This window comes from Stomoxys calcitrans, chromosome 4 (genome assembly GCF_963082655.1).
Source record: "Stomoxys calcitrans chromosome 4, idStoCalc2.1, whole genome shotgun sequence".
NCBI classification, from domain to species: domain Eukaryota; kingdom Metazoa; phylum Arthropoda; class Insecta; order Diptera; family Muscidae; genus Stomoxys; species Stomoxys calcitrans.
In genome coordinates this window covers 71,026,595-71,041,112 of record NC_081555.1, presented here as the reverse complement: position 1 = coordinate 71,041,112, position 14,518 = coordinate 71,026,595, and the positions used below count along the sequence as shown (strand labels likewise).

The following is a 14,518-nucleotide window of genomic DNA, read 5'->3' as shown; positions in this document are numbered from 1 at the left end:
GCTTTTATTTGACTGACAACAAAAACAGCCGATTTCTTTATATTTTTGTCAGAGGGAATAGAGCATGCTCTAATCGAAAAAAATTACATGTATTACATGTAGTTTCGTTTGTATCATACGACGACGGTGCGGCAAATGATAGCATGTTCAGGGCATGCGGGGAAGATGATGAGACGTTGGAGCATTTCCTATGTCACTACTGCCCGACTTTCGCGCCTAGAAGATACCATCATTTAGGTGGGGACACAATACCAGACATGAACCAACTTAGGAGAGTGGCATGGAAAACAATTAAGTATTTTGTAAGTAGCACGGAATTCCTAACTTAGATTTTCTTTTTCGAGGATACTTTTTAGTATTTTAGAGCGCACAACAAGCCGATTACTGACTTGGGTGTGTGTCCATAGTCCTCTTTTCAACCTAACCTAAATAAATGAAATTGGAAATTTCGCGTAAAAAACGACCAGATATCTCTTTCAAATCGGCTTCACCTTTGATTTGAAACAAAACACATTCTATCTAATGTCTGTTTAATTTTTTATTTCAACAAGTTTTTTTGTGTATTATGATAACTATTCTGTTTTATTTTTGTTAACGCCTTCTCTGAGAATGGCACGATTCGCATCGTTTTGGGTGCCGGGCCGTATCGGAGTAACTGGGAATGAGAATTCTCACTATGTAAAATCAAGCTCAAGCTCACTTATGTAAAATCGGTGCGGCAAATGATAGCATGTTCAGGGCATGCGGGGAAGATGATGAGACGTTGGAGCATTTCCTATGTCACTACTGCCCGGCCTTCGCGCCAAGAAGATACCATCATTTAGGTGGGGACACAATACCAGACATGAACCAACTTAGGAGAGTGGCATGGAAAACAATTAAGTATTTTGTAAGTAGCACGGAATTCCTAACTTAGATTTTCTTTTTCGAGGATACTTCTTAGTATTTTAGAGCGCACAACAAGCCGATTACTGACTTGGGTGTGTGTCCATAGTCCTCTTTTCAACCTAACCTAAATAAATGAAATTGGAAATTTCGCGTAAAAAACGACCAGATATCTCTTTCAAATCGGCTTCACCTTTGATTTGAAACAAAACACATTCTATCTAATGTCTGTTTAATTTTTTATTTCAACAAGTTTTTTTGTGTATTATGATAACTATTCTGTTTTATTTTTGTTTGTTCTTTATATCATTATACGCGATAATTTATTGTTACGTTACATATGAGTTTCATAATGATGCGTCCGTTGACATTCAAATAAATTTATTGGAAATTTAAAAATAAATGAAGCCAAAATAGACAAAGGAAAAATAAAATTATAAATTAAAATGTGGATTAAATATTTAAATAACAATACACTTTTCTTTTGGACAGAAAAAAAACTAACAAGATTATACATAAAAGTTTCTAATAAAATAATAATACGACAAACAAGGATGGATATATGTGTTGGTTTTTAACTACTCGAAAATATTCATAATGTTTTGATTTTAGAAAATATTTAAAACTTGCAATAAATTGCATTAAGTAGGTATTCGAACGTACAATACTATCGGTTGGTTTTTGTTTTTTCAAGAGCTTCTTTCTATTCAAATTATTTTAAAACGGTGCAAGGTTTTTTGGCTTAAATGAAATGAGTTTTTGTGGCGAAGATGTTGGTGCAACATTTACAGCTTAGCACAAATTTCATTTGTGAATTCGGAGCACTTGGCTTTGCCACCCAAATCGCCAGTCAAATATTTTCCCTCCTTAATGACGGAGAAACAGGCCTGTTCAATTTTATCGGCGTGAGAATTGAGCTGCATGTGTCTCAACATCATGACGGAAGACAACAACAAGGCGGTGGGGTTGGCCAAATCTTTGCCGGCAATATCGGGGGCAGTACCGTGAACCTGTAAAAAATAAAATTCGTTAGCACTACTAATCATAAATTTGAATTTATGTATGCAGCTTACGGATTCGAAGAGGGCTCCGTTAAGACCCATGTTGCCAGAAGGTGTCAAACCGAGACCACCTACTAAGCCGGCGCACATATCAGACAAGATATCACCGTACAAGTTAGGCATTACCTATTATTACGTATAGTTACAATTATTACGAATGAAAAAATGGTGGTTCTCCAAATTACAGTAATTCATCCTACATAATAACCCAAAATAAATACCTACCAGAACATCATACTTGTTGGGATCTTGTACCATATTCAAGCAAACTGTGTCCAAATAACGTTCCTCAAATTTAATTTCTGGGAAGTTTCCAGCCATGTCGCGGACACAACGCAAGAACAAACCATCTGACATACGCCTATTTTAATAAAAAAAATATATATTACCAAATGAAACTTTTTTATAATGCAAAACGCCGTACATAATGTTGGCCTTGTGTACAACGGTAACCTTCTTCCTGTTGTTGTTCTTGGCGTATTGGAAAGCGTATTCAGCCACACGTTTTGAAGCCTCCTCCGTAATCAATTTGATACTTTGCACAACTCCGTCGACAATTTCATGTTCAATGCCAGAGTATTCACCTTCAGTGTTCTCGCGAATTGTGACAACATCTACGTTATCGTACAAAGTCTTGTAACCCTCCAAACTTCTGCAGGGCCTTACGTTGGCATACAGATTGAACTCTTTACGCAAGGCCAAATTCAAGGAACGATGACCCTTGCCGACGGGAGTCATGAGAGGACCCTTTAAACCGATCTTGTTTGTGTTAACCGAATCTATGGCAGCTTGAGGAATGCCGAACATGCCATCCGGACCCTTTAATAATACAAATAATATATTTGTTAAATACTGAAAAAATATAATCCTATTTTTTGTGTACTCACCCTAACGGGAGTCACATCGACTGCTTCCCATTCAATGGGCACGCTGGCAGCAGTAAAGATTTTCTGCACAGCAGCAGAAATTTCTGGACCAATGCCATCACCAGGAATGAGGGTAACTTTGCGTGTACCCGAAGAAAATGCACGACCAGATGCAGGAGTTGTGTTAACCTAAAAGATAAAATGAAAAAAATTAACAAACCGTTTCGAAACATACTGAGTTTAATGATATGATTATTGACATTTTGGTAAGCATTGGCTATTAGTATTGAAGTAATTTTTGCAAATATTAATTTTTTTTTTTTGACAATCACGAAATTTTAAAATTGCATACATATGAGTTATAAAAATTTTAATTAGCCTAACTAGAACCATACATAAAGCTAATAAGATTTATAAGACCAATAATACACATATTCGAAGATCGAACAATATTTTTAAAAAAGAACCCTCTGCAAATTAAAACGTGGGAGAAAATTACCGCCCAGGATTATGAGTTACTCCTCCCTCATAGGCCCTACATCAAAATAAAGTCAATGTAAATTGTGGAAATTAACCAGCCTTTGGCAAAACTTTAGATTTCCTCCTTCGAAAGTCCAACAGTAAAATACACTCAAAATTTTTTTTTAAATAAAAATGGCTTTGGTATTCTCGTAAGGAGGAATTTAAGCGATCTTCGGCCGGGCCTAATATTTTCATTTCATTTTATTAGCCATTTTCTTTGTAATAAGAAGCCTATAGGGCCTATAAATATTTTACATTGATAACACAACCTGAGTAATAATTCTTAAGTTCTAGTTAAATCTAAAATAAAAAGTTAATATAAAGTTAACTATAGCCTTTGGCTCCCCAGCCACAAATGTTTTTCTTCACATAAGAAAACAGAAAAATAAAGGCTCATAAGAAAACAAAAAATAAAGTCTAAAACTTTCTAAATAAAAGTTCCCTCTGCATTCTAAAGTGGGGAAAATTAACCGGCCTTCGGCCAGCCTTATGATTTTTTCCTCATTTTTTATTGTTAAATATAAATCAATTGAAGGGTGAATTTTTAGCTATTATCTTTTTGTCAACACTGGTTTAAACAGCTCACGCAGGTTTCGTGTTTTGTTTCACAGTCAGTTTGTTCAATAATTTAACTATGAATCGTTTTACAAACGAACACTTGAATTTTGTTATCAAATAACATATAGATTCAAAAAAAGATTTCATGCATTTTTCTGCATTATGTGTTTTTCCTTCTGAAGAACTCTCCTATAGCTCTTAAAAAATCACTATTACTTGAGTTTCCCCGCCTAAGAAAATAAACTTATACACCAAATGAAAGGTCTGGAATAGCTTTTAAATGAAATGGGAATAAAATATTGGTTATAAGTGACACTTGTTGAGAAAAAATTTAGTTTTTTTGTGTTTATATTGTATTGCAATGTTTTGACCGTTCCATCGAAGGCGTATTTCTCAAGACCCATTTACTTTCCGGAAAAAATGTTTATATTGTTGCAATCAGGGAGAATATGCAATTACGTTATCGTTAACCAAAATGAAAGAGATATAAAGATGAAAGTATTTTTCCTCGAATTAACATCGCCATCCAGGTTAAATTGTTTTTGGAATATAAAAAAGTATACACCGATACTTCTAATCGGTGAATAGTGTTAAATTCCACGTTAAAATAACGAACCAAAAGGAAACACTAAAACCAACATGAAACAGATATAAACATGAACGTTTCCTCGAATCGACATCGCCATCGAGATACAATTGTTTTTGGAATATAACAAAGTATGCACCGATACTTCTAATCGGTGATCAGTGTTAAATTTCATGTTAAAACAAAGAAGGGAACACTATTACATAAGTTCTTCCTGGAGGTGATAGCCAATCAAGTTATTCATCCTTGCTCTTTATGAGAATCAGTAAATACATCTTAGGAAATTGGCGAAATTTTTATGTTCATATTAACGGATGCGATATAGTCCATTTTCTCACTAGAGGATAAGTTGAGGTTAAGATTTTTCATCAAAATATTCAGAAATTTATATAAATTTGTATATATGTACATCATCCCTATTGTCGTATATACGCACGTAGCTGCATCGATATATCACATGCACTATTCTTTTCCGCAATTAAAAAATTTCCATAGTATCGACGAGGCGAAGACCTGCTCTAAATCTTTAAAATTTTATTTGCCCTATCAAGTGTTATGTAAAAAGATGTTGACAGCAACCATAGAAGAGCCAACTCGTATGGCAAAAATTTTCTCAATTTAAATTTCTGCAGAAACTACTGCTCTAAAGACATGTAATTGGAATGTAAGAACTAGTCGCCTTTTAGTACCTTTAAAGATGTCGACAACTCATTTGCTTCCCGGGAGCCATTAATTCCAATAAATCTTAACTAAAATTAAAGCAAAAAGAACATTTGACGAACAGAAGGAGAGGAAGTTATGTTAAGCTGGTGGTAAAAATTTCGACTTGTCCACGTAACTCAAAATAGACATGCAATGCCAAATCTTAGGAAAGAATCTTACAATCTTTTGGATTAATCTTGCAGCCATAATATTTTGTTGATTTCTTTCTTCTTATTTAAGTTTATGCAATTTTTCAATTTTTATTTCTCACAACCGCACCGCACGTCCGAAGGATTCCGTTGCCACTCGGTTCAACACAGACAATGAATGGTTGTAGAAAATCGTACAAATTTGCTAAACCATTGCAACTCTGATGAAAATATGAAGTTACCAGATAAGTTATGTATTAACATTAACTAAATAATAAAGAGTATAAATGCATTAGAAATAGAAGAGTTTATATGAAATGAATATATAAACTAATTTTAAATACTATTTTATAAAGCTACAAATGCCTAATTGTTGTTTATTACTGACATTGGGCTTTATTTTCTACTTTTTGCCGGCAATATTTTCGGTCAACAGTGGCATTGTATCATTTTCATAATGTGGCAACATCGGGATTTCAGTGTTTTGGTTTTGGCGGTAGCTGTGTCCGTAGCTGGCAGTAATAAGAAAATTGGCAATTAACAAGCAGAATCAAAAAATCCATCAGCAGAGAAAAATGCCAGAAGTCGAATTAACTGTAGAGGAAATTAAGAAACGCAATCTACCATGGTAATATTAATAATAAAAAGTCTATTAAAATTTGTTAAATTAAGACTGCGTATGTTTATGTTACAGGATTGAAAAATTTCGTCCAGTTAAGTTCGATGAAATTGTGGGTAATGAGGATACAGTGGCCCGACTTTCAGTATTCGCCACTCAAGGAAATGCTCCCAATATTATAATAGCGGTAAGCCTCAATAAATCGTATTCATTGTCAATTTGAGCAACGTATATTTGAATTTCAACAGGGACCACCTGGTGTGGGCAAAACCACGACCATACAATGCTTGGCTCGCATTCTTTTGGGTGATAGCTACAAAGAGGCTGTTTTGGAATTGAATGCATCGAATGAACGTGGCATTGATGTAGTTCGTAACAAAATCAAAATGTTTGCTCAACAAAAGGTAACACTTCCACGTGGGCGTCATAAGATAGTAATTTTGGATGAGGCAGACAGCATGACTGAAGGTGCCCAACAGGCCCTTCGACGCACAATGGAAATCTACAGCAATACAACACGATTTGCTTTGGCCTGTAACACAAGTGAAAAAATAATTGAACCCATACAGTCTCGTTGTGCTATGCTACGTTTTACCAAATTGTCGGATGCCCAGATCTTAGCAAAATTGATTGAAGTTTGTCAGCGCGAAGAATTAGAGTACGACGAAGAAGGTCTGGAAGCAATTGTTTTCACCGCCCAGGGTGATATGCGTCAAGCATTAAACAATCTACAGTCTACGGCACAGGGCTTCGGAAAGATTACAGGAGCTAATGTATTTAAGGTATGCGATGAACCACATCCAATGCTAATACAAGATATGCTGCAACATTGTGCTCAGAACGACATTCACAAGGCTTATAAAATTCTAGCCAAATTGTGGCGGTTTGGCTACGCTGCAGAGGATATCATTGGAAATATATTTCGTGTATGTAAACGCCTTAATGTGGATGAACATATGAAATTAAATTTCATTCGCGAGATTGGCGTAACCCATATGAAAGTTGTCGATGGTCTAAATTCATTGCTGCAGTTAACAAGTTTGCTAGCAAGATTGTGCGAAATTTCTGATACAAACTAAATATTATTTCAGCATACAAAGAATGATTGATTCTTTTTTTTTTAATATAAATTATATTTAGATTTTTAGGACGCCCATGGAAAGAAAAGCTGGAATGATTGGAACGATTATGGATTGCAATTTAACTAAAGTTACATTGTGGGGAAATAAAAGTTGTGTAAAGTTGGAAATTGTATTAAATAATTCAATTCGATATAGAACTAGAAATTTCTATAAAAAGTTGATCGTTCGCAACGCAGCTAAAGTTTGGCTTCAATCCATAATCGATCCATAGAGATACCCTTATAAAGTGATTTAAGAATTTTTGTATAAATACGAAAACCACAGCTTTAATGGTAGATGAACACCGCTACTTTTTATGTTAGTGTTTTGTACCCGATGGTGTTCGGCGCTGTAGAGGAACTATGTATCGCGGTGAAATTTGGTGAGAAAAAATATGTGTATATATTTATATATATATATATATGAAAAACATGGTTACCCCCTCTTTGCTTTGGGAGGGCGTAACCACCGCTGAACAGATTTTCTTATGTTCTCGCCGGGATTTGAACCCAGGCGCTCAGCGTCAAAGGCGAATATGCTAACCTCTGTGTTACAGTGGTCTCAAACCCATGAGACAACCTTTAATTTGTTGTGCTCTATCTTTCGCCTGCTTCATTCTGTTGAGCGTCCAGTTAAACAGGTGACGTGTGTCATGTGGTCCCAAATTACAATCGGGACATACATCTTACACGTCGGCATGAATCCTTGCTTTGTAGGAGTCGAGTCTGCTACATCTGCCGGATCGTACTTTAGCTAGAACTACTCTGGTTTGGCGGGGAAGTCAATTTCTTTTGGTGCAACGGGAGGCGATCGTTCTCCAAAGACTACATTCACCCGGTAGCTATCTGCTACCGTGTCCGCATGAATGTTATCTAGATCTGCTTGCTACTCCTCTGGATCTAGCTGTGTCACAATTAATGGCCAAGCTTACAACCCCGACATAAGTGGGTTACTATGTGTACACAATCCCATGGCAGCCGGTTGTACGCACCGGATTGACCCGATGGAATCTTCATCGGCAAGGGCTGCCGCCTCAGTGTACGTGTTCGTCTTTTTTCGTCATGGGAGAGGCACATCCCGGAGTGCCTTCTCCGTATGCTTCTGGTCCGTGCCGTGATTGAAAAGAACCCCGGACCCTGGTTCTGCTCCGTTTGCCAGAACCGCCTTCATCATCGGTCAGTGTCGGTGAGGTGTAACCGGTGCTTGGAGTGGGTACATTTCCGTTCTTGCTCTGGCCTAACTTCGCTACGGGAGTATAGTCATACTGGCTATGTCGCTAGGTGCTGTGCGAACATAGCCAGCAGTGGGTCACAAGCGTCGCCGTCGTCGGACTATGTGACCCCCCGACCTCTCCCGTACGGCAATTTATGCAACGACAGCACCCTAGCCGTACTATTGCCAGGCCAGTGCCGGGAAGTGTATCGTTCTTGCAGTTAAACTGCAATGGACTGCGAGGCAAGATTGATGAGATCCAGGAGACAAAGCTGACTAACACCTGCAGCTTGCACAGTTGTCACGGTTACAATGTGCTACGTAAGGATCGCTCAAGGAATGGAGGTGGGGGATTGGCCTTCGTTATACACCATTCCGTGCAGTATAGACCTATCTCGCCTGCGCTTGACGCTAGTGACCCATACATGGAATGTATGGGGGTAGCAGTCAGGTCTGGTACTGCCGAGAAAGAGATATACAACGTGTTTATTCCGCCGGTTGGTAGCTGTGTCCCGATTAATGGCCAGGCCTACAGCCCCGACATAAGTGGGTTGCTATCTGGCCATAGTCGTCTGGTTCTGGGGGATTTTAATGCCATCACTCATAGCTGCATAGCTTTGGCAGAGCAGATAGATAGCTCCACGTTTTGCACGGCGAATGAGGATGCCCCCACTAGGATTACGAGGAGGTGCAGCAGCTCGCCAGACATCTCAATCGCATCCCCTGATCTCCTGAGTGACGTATCCTGGCAAGCCGTCATCTCTATGGGGTCAGACCACCTCCCCATAATCCTCACCATCGACCGATCACCCGACTTCATAACCTCTGAGCGCCGGACGTTCATCAATTACAAGAAGGCCAATTGGACTGGCTTCAGAGAGTATACCAATCGCCGCTTCAATGAACTGCCACCCCCCTCTGATGTGCTTGTGGCCGAGAGGAAATTCCGAGACATCATCAACGCAGCAGCCGCTCGCTTTATACCAGCCGGTCGAATACCGCAAGTGCGACCCAATTTCCCGGCGCAAGCAGTGGTACTCGCAGACGAACGTGATGGGATTCGTGCTATGAACCCCGCTAACCCCAGAATCAGCGAGCTGAATCTGGAAATAAACAGGGTAGTCAACGAACATAAGCGGAATTTGTGGCTGGAACACTTGGAGCAATGTAACTTAGGCACCGGTGCAGGCAAACTGTGGGCCACTGTTAAGTCTCTCTCGAACCCCGGTAGACGGGACGACAGGACCTCAGTCACTTTTGGCGAGATAACCGTGACTGATCCGAAGAGATGCGCCAGGTTGTTCAACCGTCAATTTATTGTGCATCCCGAGATAGACAGGGCAAGGAGGAGAGCCATTCGCCGTATTCGTGGTCTCCGAGCCGATGAACAGCCATCACAATTTACCGTGGGCGAAGTTACGAATGTCATCCGTGGCGCCAAATCTTCCAAGGCGTTGGGCCCCGACGGAATCTCTAAATTGATGCTGAAGAATCTGGATTTACCTGGAGTTGAGTACCTTACCACTGTCCTTAACCTGTCATTGAACACTCTTATAGTTCCCGATGTCTGTAAAATGGGCAGAGTGATCCCGCTACTGAAGCCTGGTAAAGACCCGAGTTTGGGGAGTCGTACAGACCGATCTCCCTTCTCTCACCAGTGGCTAAAACGCTTGAGGCATTACTCCTTCCGAGCCTCGTAGGAGAATTTCCATTCGCCGAGCATCAACACGGATTTCGGAGACTGCACAGCACAACAACAGCTTTGCATGCCATCACCACACACATTTGCCGTGGCTTCAACCAATCCAGGCCATGTGATAGGACAGTCCTCGTGGCACTGGAGCTATCGAAGGCATTCGACACAGTCAGCCATGCCAAATTATTTGAGGACATCGCCAACACGTCCCTCCAGCCAGGCCTGAAACGTTGGGTCGCGAATTATCTGTGTGGCCGCCAGTCATTTGTGGAATTTAGGGATAAGAAGTCAAAACACCGTAGAGTGAAACAGGGAGTTCTCCAAGGTGGAGTGATATCTCCGGCTCTGTTTAACCTCTACCTATCCTCCATCCCACCTCCTCCAGACGGCCCCCCACCCATTGATGACATCTGCGATAGGTTGAACGTCTACCTCAACGAGCTTGCCTCATATTTCGCTGCAAGAAATCTGAAGATATCCGCCACCAAATCTTCAGCCACACTGTTCACTACAAATACGCGTGAGGTGAATTCTGAGCTGACTGTGATGGTCGATGGAGAAATGATTCCGACCATCAAGTGTCCCAAAATACTTGGCGTCACATTTGACAGCTCCTACACTTTCTCCCCACATGCCACAGCAATCTGCAATAAAGTCAAAAGTAGTAACAAGGTCCTCAAGTCACTCGCTGGCAGCACTTGGGGTGCAGACAAAGAAACCTTGTTGACCACGTACAAAGCAATTGGCCGGTCTGTGTTAAGTTATGCAGCGCCAGTGTGGTCACGTCAACTTTGTGACACGCAGTGGAATAATATTCAGATCTGTCAGAATGCCGCCCTCCGAACTGCGACGGGCTGTCTCCTTAGTTCTCATGTGGACCACCTCCATCAGGAGACAAAGATCCTACCAGTGCGAAGACATAACTACATGCTGTCTAAGCAATACCTTTTGGGCTGTTATCGCAGAAATCATCCAAATCATCATCTTGTGGATAGATACCCACCGCCCAGAAGCCTTAAGGTAGATCTACACGATCTAGAGCGTGAGGTCCAGCGCTACAAGAGAGAACCTCTAGATCAAGCGGCATATCAAGCGGGTCTGAACAACATTCATGCAGACATGGTAGCAGACGCGTTAATTGGCTACCGGGTGAAGGTAGTCCTTGGAGAACGACCGCCACCCATTGCACCCGAAGAAATCGACCTCCCCCGGGAAACCAGAGTGGTTCTGGCTCAATTACGTTCCGGCAGATGCAGCCGCCTCAAATCCCACAGAGCTAGGATTGATGCCGACGTGCAAGATGTATGTCCCGATTGTATCCAGGGACCGCACGATACACGTCACCTGTTTAACTGCCCGGCCAGACCCACTCGACTCAGACCCAGATCCCTGTGGACGCACCCCATCTTAGTCGCGGAGTTCCTGGGTCTTGACACTCAACAGAATCAAGCAGACGAAAGATAGTACACAATAAACTGCTACAACAACAACTATGTGGACATAATCGTCTGGCTCTAGCGGACTTTAATGCGCATCACATTTCATGGCATTCTTCCCTAGGTAATGACCAGCGTGGCATGGCTTTGGCAGAGCATATTGAAGGTTCCACGTTTTGCACGGTGAATGAGGATGCCCCCACTAAGATTACGAGGAGGTGCAGCAGCTCGCCAGACATTCCCCTTGCATCCCCTGATCTCCTGAGTAATGTATCCTGGCCAGCCGTCATCTCTTTGGGGTCATAATTCTCTCCATCGAACGACCACCCGACTTCATAACCTCTGAGCGCCGGAAGTTTATCAATCAGAAGAAGGCCGATTGGGCTGGCTTCAGAGAGTACACAAATCGCCGCTTCAGAATCAGCGAGCTGAATCTGGAAATAAACAGGGTAATCAACGAACAAATGGGAATTTGTGGCTGGAACACTTGGCAGCAATGTAACTTAGGCACCGGTTTAGGCAAGCTGTGGTCTACTGTTAAGTCATTCTCGAACCCCGGTAGACGGGATGACAGGACCTCATCCGAAGAGATGCGCCAGGTTGTTCAGCCGTCTTTTTATTGTGCATCCCGAGAGTGACAGGGCAAGGAGGTATCCGTGGTCTCCGAGTCAATGGACAGTTATCATAATTTATCGTGGGCGAAGTTACGAATGTCATCCGTGGCGCCAAATTATCCAAGTCGTTGGGCCCCGACGGAACCTACATTGATGCTGAAGAATCTGTATTTATCTGGAGTTAAGTAACTTACTACTGCCGTCAACCTGTCTTTGAACAGTCTTCTAGTTCCCGATGTCTAGAAAATGGGCAGAGTGATACCGCTACTGAAGCCTGGAAAGGACCCGAGTTTGAGGGATTAGTACAGATCGATCTCCGTTCTCGCACCAGTAGCAAAGACGCTTGAGTCATTACTCCTCCCGAGCCTGGAGTTGGAGAATTTTCATTCGCCGAGCTCAACATGGATTTCGAATACTGCATAGCACAACAACTGCTTTGCATGGCATCACCGCACAAATTTGGCGTGGCTTCAATCAGCCCAGGCCATGTGATAGGACGTCTCTCGTGGCACTGGACCTATCGTAGGCATTCGACACGGTCAGCCATGCCAATCTATTTGAGGACATCGCCAACACGTCTGTTCAGTCAGGCCAGAAATGCTGGGTCGCGAATTATCTGTGTGGTCGGCCGTTATTTATAGAATTTAGGGAAGCACCGTAGAGCGAAGCAGGAGTTCCCCAAGGTGGGGTGATATCTCCGACACTGTTTAAACTCTACCTATCCGCTGAACTAGTGGTATGGTCCTTATGTTGCACTTTTTCTCCATAGCAGTCCAACAAACTACTGAGGCGTAAGTAAGTATTGGTCTTATCACGCTCCTGTAGAGCCAGTGGACTATCCTAGGATTCAGGCCTCATTTCGAGCCTACGGCCCGTCTACATAGTGCCCAACATCTGTGAGCCTTCTCAGTACGCTCCTGAATGTGACACTTCCAATTAAGTTTCCTGTCCAAGATCACACCTAAGTATTTCAGTCTTCTCTGGGTTAACATTGATACCTCTGGGTCATTTTAGAAGTATTATAATATCATCTGCTTAGCAGACGGGTTCAAATCCCTCCTCAGTCAGCATGCGTAATAAGTCATTAATGGTGGTCACCCATAGAAGTGGCGATAAAATGCCCCCTGTGACGTGCCCTGTGCCAATTTCTCCCCTATATTTATGCCATTGGACACACAATTTATCCACCTGTTCCTTAGCATATGGTTTATCCAGTCTCTAAGGACCGGGTTCACACGGTACTGGTCTAAGGCATGGATCAGTGTGTCGCTCCGCACATTGCTAAAAGCCCCCTCGATGTCAATGCATACCGCTAGTGTGTACGTTTTGGCATCGAAGGATTCTTCTATTTTATGCACAACCTCGTGCAGGGCAGTCTCCACCGACCTTCAGGAGACAAAGATCCTACCAGTGCGAAGACATAACTACATGCTGTCTAAGCAGTACCTTTTGGGCCGTTATCGCATAGATATCCACCGCCCAGAAGCCTTAAGGTAGATCTACATGTTCTAGCGCGTGAGGTTCAGCGCTAGAAGAGAGAACCTCTAGATCAAGAGGCATATCATGCAGGAGTAGACTACATGCATGGAGAAACGGTAGCAGGTGCGGTAAATGGCTGTCGGGTGCATGTAGTCCTTGGAGAACGACCGCCTCCCATTGCACCGGAGAAATTGGCAACCCAATTTCTAGTAAAGTCAGTACTAGGCTTTACGATTGAAAGCGAGCATCATTCTGTGTTGCCACACCCGAAGAAGTGTTTTCAGTCCTCAAACAGGATGCGCTTAATGTTGGTATTCTATTCTGCTTTCGGAATCGCCGCTGAAATTTTTAATTGTTTCGCGAGCGGAATTTGACGGCAATCAAATGTTTTTGTTCCCATACCAAAAGACTTTTCTTTATCTGCACTCATTTTTTTTCCATTTTATATATTTTTTCTCATATATATAAAGAAAAGGAACCATTGAATCCATTAAAATAAACTAAAATGATGTTGGTAATAGTTTCAAGTGTTGCCACTTAATAAAGGGTGATTTTTTTGAGGTTAGGATTTTCATGCATTAGTATTTGACAGATCACGTGGGATTTCAGACATGGTGTCAAAGAGAAAGATGCTCAGTATGCTTTGACATTTCATCATGAATAGACTTACTAACGAGCAACGCTTGCAAATCATTGAATTTTATTACCAAAATCAGTGTTCGCTTCGAAATGTGTTCAAATTTTGACAAATTTTGTTCAGCGATGAGGCTCATTTCTGGTTGAATGGCTACGTAAATAAGCAAAATTGCCGCATTTGGAGTGAAGAGCAACCAGAAGCCGTTCAAGAACTGCCCATGCATCCCGAAAAATGCACTGTTTGGTGTGGTTTGTACGCTGGTGGAATCATTGGACCGTATTTTTTCAAAGATGCTGTTGGACGCAACGTTACGGTGAATGAACACATTTCGAACCGAACACTGATTTTGGTAATAAAATTCAATGATTTGCAAGC

At 41.5% G+C, this 14,518-nt stretch overlaps 2 protein-coding genes and 1 long non-coding RNA gene across 4 annotated transcripts; 2 read left to right on the top strand and 1 right to left on the bottom strand.

The window, feature by feature from the left end:
• LOC131997126 (uncharacterized) lies at positions 1 to 1,030 on the top strand. Its single transcript, XR_009398072.1, has 3 exons — positions 1 to 302; positions 357 to 889; positions 944 to 1,030. It is a non-coding gene; the product is annotated as an uncharacterized LOC131997126 (long non-coding RNA).
• A 77-nt stretch (positions 1,031 to 1,107) lies between these two features.
• Positions 1,108 to 5,513, bottom strand: LOC106085539 (probable isocitrate dehydrogenase [NAD] subunit alpha, mitochondrial). 2 transcript variants are annotated; one of them, XM_059367497.1, is made up of 7 exons: positions 5,361 to 5,513; positions 5,168 to 5,227; positions 2,834 to 3,001; positions 2,371 to 2,765; positions 2,172 to 2,307; positions 1,959 to 2,072; positions 1,108 to 1,895 (listed from the first exon to the last, which is right to left on the bottom strand). In XM_059367497.1, exons 1-7 carry the CDS (start codon positions 5,385 to 5,387, stop codon positions 1,671 to 1,673), a joined length of 1,125 nt encoding a protein of 374 aa, XP_059223480.1. In that variant the 5' UTR covers positions 5,388 to 5,513; the 3' UTR covers positions 1,108 to 1,670. The 2 variants fall into 2 exon arrangements, with proteins under 2 accessions (XP_059223480.1, XP_013105294.1); XM_013249840.2 differs by lacking the exon at positions 5,168 to 5,227.
• Positions 5,514 to 5,775: 262 nt separating this feature from the next.
• LOC106085540 (replication factor C subunit 2) lies at positions 5,776 to 7,050 on the top strand. The gene is made up of 3 exons (XM_013249841.2): positions 5,776 to 5,957; positions 6,024 to 6,135; positions 6,197 to 7,050. The coding sequence occupies exons 1-3, from the start codon at positions 5,905 to 5,907 to the stop codon at positions 7,025 to 7,027; spliced, it is 996 nt and encodes a 331-aa protein (XP_013105295.1). The 5' UTR covers positions 5,776 to 5,904; the 3' UTR covers positions 7,028 to 7,050.
• Positions 7,051 to 14,518: the final 7,468 nt, after the last annotated feature.

What these genes read in the sequence shown, in the direction of transcription:
- LOC106085539 (XM_059367497.1), bottom strand. Translation starts at nt 5,387, where the DNA reads ATGGCTGCAAGATTAATCCAAAAGATT. An exon ending in TCGATGTGACTCCCGTTAGG is followed by an intron (nt 2,766 to 2,833) that starts GTGAGTACACAA and finishes GTATTATTAAAG; the next exon opens with GGTCCGGATGGCATGTTCGG. An exon ending in CCAACAAGTATGATGTTCTG is followed by an intron (nt 2,073 to 2,171) that starts GTAGGTATTTAT and finishes ACGTAATAATAG; the next exon opens with GTAATGCCTAACTTGTACGG.
- LOC106085540 (XM_013249841.2), top strand. Translation starts at nt 5,905, where the DNA reads ATGCCAGAAGTCGAATTAACTGTAGAGGAAATTAAGAAACGCAATCTA. An exon ending in AAGAAACGCAATCTACCATG is followed by an intron (nt 5,958 to 6,023) that starts GTAATATTAATA and finishes TTTATGTTACAG; the next exon opens with GATTGAAAAATTTCGTCCAG. An exon ending in CTCCCAATATTATAATAGCG is followed by an intron (nt 6,136 to 6,196) that starts GTAAGCCTCAAT and finishes GAATTTCAACAG; the next exon opens with GGACCACCTGGTGTGGGCAA.